The sequence below is a fragment of the Hydra vulgaris genome, chromosome 08, assembly GCF_038396675.1.
Source record: "Hydra vulgaris chromosome 08, alternate assembly HydraT2T_AEP".
NCBI lineage: Eukaryota > Metazoa > Cnidaria > Hydrozoa > Anthoathecata > Hydridae > Hydra > Hydra vulgaris.
Window position 1 is genome coordinate 8,737,448 of NC_088927.1, and position 7,476 is coordinate 8,744,923.

Below are 7,476 nucleotides of genomic sequence, written 5' to 3' on the forward strand. Positions count from 1 at the left end.
ATTTAAATCACAAATCTAAATAATAGATTTCTTAACAAATTTAATGAAAGTTTAACATTTTTTTATTGTTTAAAGTGGACATTTTCTTCGTTCATTATTTATAACTTTTAAACAAGAATTTTAATGTTTCGAGAAAACTCATTTTTAAAATTTTTTTTAAAAATAGAGTAAAATATAAATTTAAATTAACTACCCTAAAGTTTTAAATTTAAAGAGAAAAACATTAGGTTCCGGTTGACGTGAAACTCATATTAGCGTCTCCGTAATAAAAGATTTTCTCAGAAGACAAATTATTATTTAATCCGCAAATGGAACGTGGCTTTTTTTTATTTTATATTTAAATTTCTTTCATTCAAATTATATAATATATGTACAAAATATTTCTACATATTAACAAAATTGATATTACTAAAGCATTTTACAAAACAGTTTCTCTTTTTAAAGAGTCTTCTTTACGCAGAACACTTTCAATATTTTCTAAATAGCTATTTTCTTCATTGCTTAATGATTCAATAAAAATTAAAAGTTCATTAATACGTTGTTCTTCGCAAACTGTATCACTTATTTCTTTATTTTTGATTGAAGTCTTACTTGAATAAAATTGATTTTGATTAAAAGACAGCGAAGAACTATGACTTTCTAAAATTGGTGAATAATAGTTTGGGAAATCAAGACTCAAGTTGCTCTTCATATCTTTACTTTGAGATTGGTATACGTTTAAAGTAGAGAAAATATTGTTATTTGCAGGTGCTTTGGGATTTAGCTTTTCTGATATATTCAGTTCAGGTTTCAATGGATAGTTTTTATTTTTGTTTCTATTTTCATAAGAATTTCTTGCTATAGGACTTCCTCTGTCATTTAAAAGTTTTTTAATATCGTTCATTGACGTTTTTCTAAAATACTTACCCCCTGAGATTCTTAAACTACCTTTCAGTTTTCTTGAAGCATTATGCACACGCTTAGGTAAAAAAAAGCACACAGATAGTTTGTATAGTTCTTTTCGATACATGGCACCCTTGTATAAAAAAACAAGAGGGTTTGTTACAACTTGCAAATAGAAAAGCGTAAATGATATATTCCACATACGATTAAAAAATTTGTCTTTTATAAAGGCATTTACAAGGTACAAAGCTTGAATGGGTAACGTTGTTAATCCAAAAAATAAATACATTGTCAAAAGAGTACGATTTAGGCGTTTAGAGCTACGTTTCCTTAAAGCAATTAAATCTCCAGGGACATGTCCTTTAAGACTCTTTGCATTATCGGCAACTACTCTCTGTATTTTAAGATATGAAAAGCCCGTACATACCATTGGTATTAGATAGGTTAGTGAAAATATCATCACGGCATAAATTTGTTCGTTGTCAGTATTTTTAGGAAAATCAAGTTCGCAGGTTCCACTTTCCTGAGATGCATGCGTTGTATTATTAAATTTCAGACCATTGATATTAGTAAATTCACCTAATAATCCCATCAATGGAACAGATATAATTATAAATGATATTGCCCAGAGGAGGGCAATAATCAAGGCAACAGACCGAACTTTTATTTCTTGAATGATTCTCAATTGATTAACTATCATATACCGAGAAATACTTATTGCAGTGTGTGTCAAAACACAAACACCTGCAAAATGTTCGAAAATTGGCATCAATATTTTGCATTTAAGCTTATTTGGTGTCCAGTATTTTAAACCCATTGCCATTGAAAACGGTATAACAATAGCAGATATGGCAATACTTGCTACTGCAAGGTTGGTAACTAAAATATTGGTAATGTTCTGAAGTTTCTTCTTTTGAGCAATCAAAACAACAATGAACATATTTCCAATAACGCCACCAACAACAATGAAAGAGTTCAAGCTTGTCAAAATAGCTGTTTGAATATCTTTTGCCATATTAAAAAAACCGAATATTTGTTTTTGGCTTACTTTAAATTCTTTGATTCTAAAAAAAGTAAAAAACAATTCTTATTAGTAATAAATCCGCGCTAATTCAATCAATTTTAAAACCTTTTTTTTCTTTTAATGAGATTATCACGCGACACGATTCATGTCAAAAATTTACTTTAAATTTTGAATAAACGTTTCTTGAGGTACACAAAAATATTTGTAAATCAAAAACATTTTTTCCAAAAACTTTTGTAAACTTAAATTTTGACATCTTTATTTTACTTAAAGAAATTTTTGTTTATGTAAATTTTAAACTACAAAACTACTGTTTTTTAAAATAGTGTTTCAAACCTTATTTCAGTAACTGAGACAATTTTTTGATATTGTTTTTAAAATATTACTTATATAATAAATTAAACTCATAACACTGCCTTTGTGTTTTATTATACTATTGTTGAGTTGGTTTCATTGATCTATAAATATCCTATAATAAATGTTTAATAATGGTAGTGACACTATTTATTTGTTTCGTGTTTTATATTTATGGTAATTATTAAACAATAGAATTATTGTACAAATGTTGTAGTTTGTTTTTAACTGAAAAGCAGTTTTATTTTATATATTACATGTATATATATATATATATACTTTATACTTTTGTTCAGTTTGTTTCATTGATCTATAAATATCCTATAATAAATGTTTAATAATGGTAGTGACACTATTTATTTGTTTCGTGTTTTATATTTATGGTAATTATTAAACAATAGAATTTTTGTACAAATGTTGTAGTTTGTTTTTAACTGAAAAGCAGTTTTATTTTATATATTACATGTATATATAAATATATATATATATATATATATATATATATATATATATATATATATATATATATATATATATATATATATATATATGTATATATGTATATATGTACATATATATATATATATATATATATATATATATATATATATATATATATATATATATATATATATAAACATGCAATTAAAAGAAAACGTCTAAGATAATTCGTTTGATGTTTAAAAATATATACACGCACACGCACCAACAAAGGTGCGTGTGCGTGTGTGTGTATGTGTATGTGTATGTGTGTGTGTGTGTGTGTGTGTGTGTGTGTGTGTGTGTGTGTGTGTGTGTGTGTGTGTATGTGTGTGTGTATGTATGTGTGTATGTGTATATGTGTGTGTGTGTAAGTGTGTGTGTGTGTATGTGTGTGTGTATGTGTGTGTGTGTGTGTGTGTGTGTGTGTATGTGTGTAATGTGCGTTTGCATATAGATGCGTAAAGACTTACGATTTAATATACTTCAGTAACGTCTTTTGAAGGTATTTATTTATTTACCATCTTTTTACAATTTTTTCTACAATATGTAATACAAATTTTGTTGCTATTTTATTCAAAACCAATCGTGGCATGCTTAAAATAATAATCTACCAGAAATAAGCAAATATTGACAGTACCGTCTACACTTAAGTACTGGAAAAGAAAATGCTGGAAATGAACAATCGCATTGGATAATCTTGACGAATAAGTCTTTTGTTTTAATGTTAATTAGATTTTGTAACCAAAAAATTCTTTTTTTTATAAACTCGTTTTGCAAATCTCCTCATCTACCTTGGCGACATTAACGTATTTTTTTACGTACTTTGTGATATTGATTTATATTAAGGGCATTGACAAATGTTGATTGAATTAATGACGTAGGATGACAACGTCATGAAATAGTTTTGATTTTATACCTTTTTTTAATATGACCGTGATTTTTTTTAGTATGTCCGTTTTTAATATGACCGTGATTTTTTTTAGTATGCCCGTTTTTAATATGACCGTGATTTTTTTAAATAAAACGATATTAAAAACCCTAAACTGAATAATTTTTTTTTAAAAATGAACTTAAAATAAAAAACACGTTTAAGAAAATGACATTATGCTGTACTTGATGAAAAAAAAAAAAAAAATCCAGAAAACCCTTAATCCTTATCTAATTTTAAATTTATATATTTGAAAGGAGCGAGGGGTTAAAGAAAAATAAAGTTAAAAATTTGCGTCACATTCACTTAAAACTTTATTTTGAAAAGATTAATTGTCACTTAAAAAGTGTGCAGTACAACTAGTGCCCTTCCTTTTAAATGCGCAGTACAACTAGTGTCCAGCACTTGTTCGCGGTTAAGTTTTATAAGAATTAATAATACTATAAATATTTTTCAGTTTTTAAGTGCTTTATTATCTTTTATGTTAGTAGGTAAAAATCCCCACGGAAAAAAGTCCGCCAGGATTTTTTTTTACAGCGCATAAAATAAACGATATGTGAATATAGTAGTTGTTTATAATATAAATATTTTATACATACATATTATGTTTCGAGCAAGACCTTAATCCTTTATTTTTCATAATTCGACCGACAAATAGGTAGAGCATGCAAGAAGTATACATACATCGACTGACATATAGGTAGAACATGCAAAGGGTGACACTAAATTTACGGACGGTTGTGGTTTGGGCAAGCAAACTATCAATTTCAACGTGTTAAAAAATTTTTTAATAATGTGTTAAAAAAATTATTTTTTCCGGGGATTTTTTCTTGGGGGATTTTTTCGGGGATAGTATTTCCAGGGGATTTTTTCCAAAGGGGAATTTTTCCTGGAACTAATTTTAATGTATAACTTTTAACTATGTATCGATTATGCATAACCTATAAAATTCCTACGAAAACTTTTAACCACTATTACAATTTCAAAGACTTTTACAACTTTGAAGGGAAAAATAAGCTGCAAACACACTTTATTTAATTTTTTAAAATGTGCTAGAAATGGCGTACTTGATAACACATCTTGACATAGTTTCCCGACATAGTATCACGCCAAAGCCGAAATATCTCGACTGATAAACTACTAATCAGGTAACACTTATTTAAATTGAGCAGCAATGGCGCAGTGGTTAGAGTTCTAGCTTAGAAGCTAAAGACCCCGGGTTCGACGCCGGCTCTAGCCCAATAAGCGGTAAGGAAGGAGGCGTAAACTTCTAGTTAAAGGCTCTCCCGCGGTGCTCCGTTATAAGACCGTAAGGACTTTTCGGAAAAACTTAACATTTGCTTTTGAAATATTTGTTTTAATAAAACATTATTAAAACAAGCTGATTTTTTGATATCTTGCCGAGGGCCGCGGTTATGGAACTTGGTTTTAACGAGTAATATAAAAACTTTAACCTCAACTCAACAATTTAAACGTGCAACAAAACAACACTTATTTGATTTTGATACAAAGCAATTACTATCCTTTTATTAAAAATTTTGATAATGTTATTTAATTAATATCTAATAGATTGACGCAACATGTTAATTATATTGTATGGTACTTAAAACATGTTTGATATTATTCTATATTATAATAATAACGCAATTTGTAAATGCAATATTTATTATAACTTACGCCATTTGTAGATGGAATATAAAACAGAATTTATTTGGTTTTGTATGTATATATGAACGGACTTATATTTGCATGTATGTGTGTGTGTGTTTGTGTGTGTGTGTGTGTGTGTGTGTGTGTGTGTGTGTGTGTGTGTGTGTGTGTGTGTGTGTGTGCGTGTATAATAAAAATAAAAGTAGAATAAAATAGAGAATTAAAAATAATAATAATTTCAAAAAATAATTAAAATTTTTTTTTTTTTTTCTTCTTTTTTTTCTGCAAATAGTAAATTGATTGTTAAATCAGTTTTCTCTTTAGTTTCTACTTTCCTTTTTCATTTTTATCGGCTGAATTTTTTAGTTATATTAACGGGGCTGGATGATTAGACCATGTCTTCTGCCGGCTCCGGTCGTTATATTTTTATGTTGTAAAAACATTGTAAAAGCTTATTTCTTTTTAATGACGAAATAAATAAATAAATAAAAAAAAAAAAATTTTACATTTAAAATTTATTTTTAAGTCCTTAAAATTTCATTTGAAAATTAAAACAAAACGGAGGTTAAACTTTTTAAACTCGCTTAAAAGCCATTTTTTGACATTAAACACCATCTTAATTAATTTTGAATGAGCGAATAACCCGGTGTGATATTGACAAATTGAGAACTTCCACCAAAATCAAAAAGAATTTTAATGTTCACAAAGAAACACAGTTGGTATCTATAAACATAAAAACATGAATCAAAAAATCCTATATCAAACTTTATATTTTTTAGATCTTCTAAAATATATACTTATACCGCAAAAGATAAAAAAGACTCTTAAGTTAACTCGAAAATTTACGTGTAACTCGAAAGATTACGTGAACTCGAAAGATTACGTGGAACTTGAAAGATTACGTGGAATATTTTAATTGAAAAACTTTAAAATATATGAGAAGTTTAATTAAACCGTTTTTTAAAAAACAATATGAAGCACTTTTTTTTTTGCAATAATTAAACTTTCTTTTTTTAAAACGCGTTTGTAAATTATAAGGTCAAAATTTTTGTACATTAAGCCAAAAATACTTAATTAATCGCATCACTGAGTTTTACCGACACGGCTGCTGGATACTTGCTTTTTAGTATAAATTACGTTAAAGTATAAAAAAAATGGTTGAAAACTGTTCCTCATTTAAAGAACATTTGGTTTGGTTTTTATCTTTATGGCGTTATTAAAAGGAAACAGTCCGTAACAGTTCTTACTTATTTATAATATATGATTTATATATTATTTTATTTTATTTAGTTCATATATATGATTTTACCTTAAATGTTTGTTGAAATTCAATTTTCATTATTCTCCAAAGAGTGTTTTTTCTGGAACCGATGGCGCAAAACTTAAACTTTCTCTCACTTATTTCTTACCCATGAAAAAGTTATTTAAAACCTTGCATTCCATGCCATTTGATTTTTTCTAAGGTTTTGGTTTTCATCAACTTTAGTGAAGTGCATGTTAATGTTTTTGCGCATTAAGTTTTTATTTGAAATATTTTGTCATTGCCCTTGATGGTTTCGATGACGTCTTTGTAATAAAATGGGATTTCATTTAAGGATTTGGAAAATTTGTTTATTGTGAAAAACAAATATTGGCGATTATTTTTGCGCTTTTTGTTTGATGATGCGTTTAAAAATAGTTTAGGATGAAAAAAACTCGTTAGAGTTTTCTTGTTTTATATAAAAAAATTATTTTGTACTTAGAGTCAAGCATTGTATTAGTGTCAAGAATGTGTAGTCCTCCTGTTTTAATTTATAAATTTAAAACATTTCTTTAAATTGGTTGTGCGTATTTGCTCAGCCACTGGTACGCGATATCTTATGTTTATTTGTTTAACTATGTTTTTGCTAATGGGGAACTGTTAAACATAAACCATATCTTAAAAAGGGCATTAGAATTTATAAAAATACAATTGCACCTCATAAATATGCTTCTGTATTTGAAACGTTTAGTTTTCTAACTCTTTACGGATTACTTCCAATGGGTTAGCAACTATAAGCCAGGTAAGTGTGGAAAGATACCCCTATAAATTTCATTCCTGAAACTCTTAATATTTAATATTAGAATTAGGTCTTTGAAACGCGATTGTTTAACAATAACAAAATCAACTAATTAC

At 27.5% G+C, this 7,476-nt stretch overlaps 1 protein-coding gene across 2 annotated transcripts; it reads right to left on the minus strand.

Moving 5' to 3' along the window:
- Positions 1-320: 320 nt before the first annotated feature.
- LOC105846995 (prolactin-releasing peptide receptor) lies at positions 321-6,844 on the minus strand. 2 transcript variants are annotated; one of them, XM_065803009.1, is made up of 2 exons: positions 6,631-6,844; positions 321-1,946 (listed from the first exon to the last, which is right to left on the minus strand). In XM_065803009.1, the coding sequence occupies exon 2, from the start codon at positions 1,895-1,897 to the stop codon at positions 419-421; it is 1,479 nt and encodes a 492-aa protein (XP_065659081.1). In that variant the 5' UTR covers positions 1,898-1,946; positions 6,631-6,844; the 3' UTR covers positions 321-418. The 2 variants fall into 2 exon arrangements, with proteins under 2 accessions (XP_065659081.1, XP_065659082.1); XM_065803010.1 differs by lacking the exon at positions 6,631-6,844 and adding an exon at positions 3,214-3,553.
- Positions 6,845-7,476: the final 632 nt, after the last annotated feature.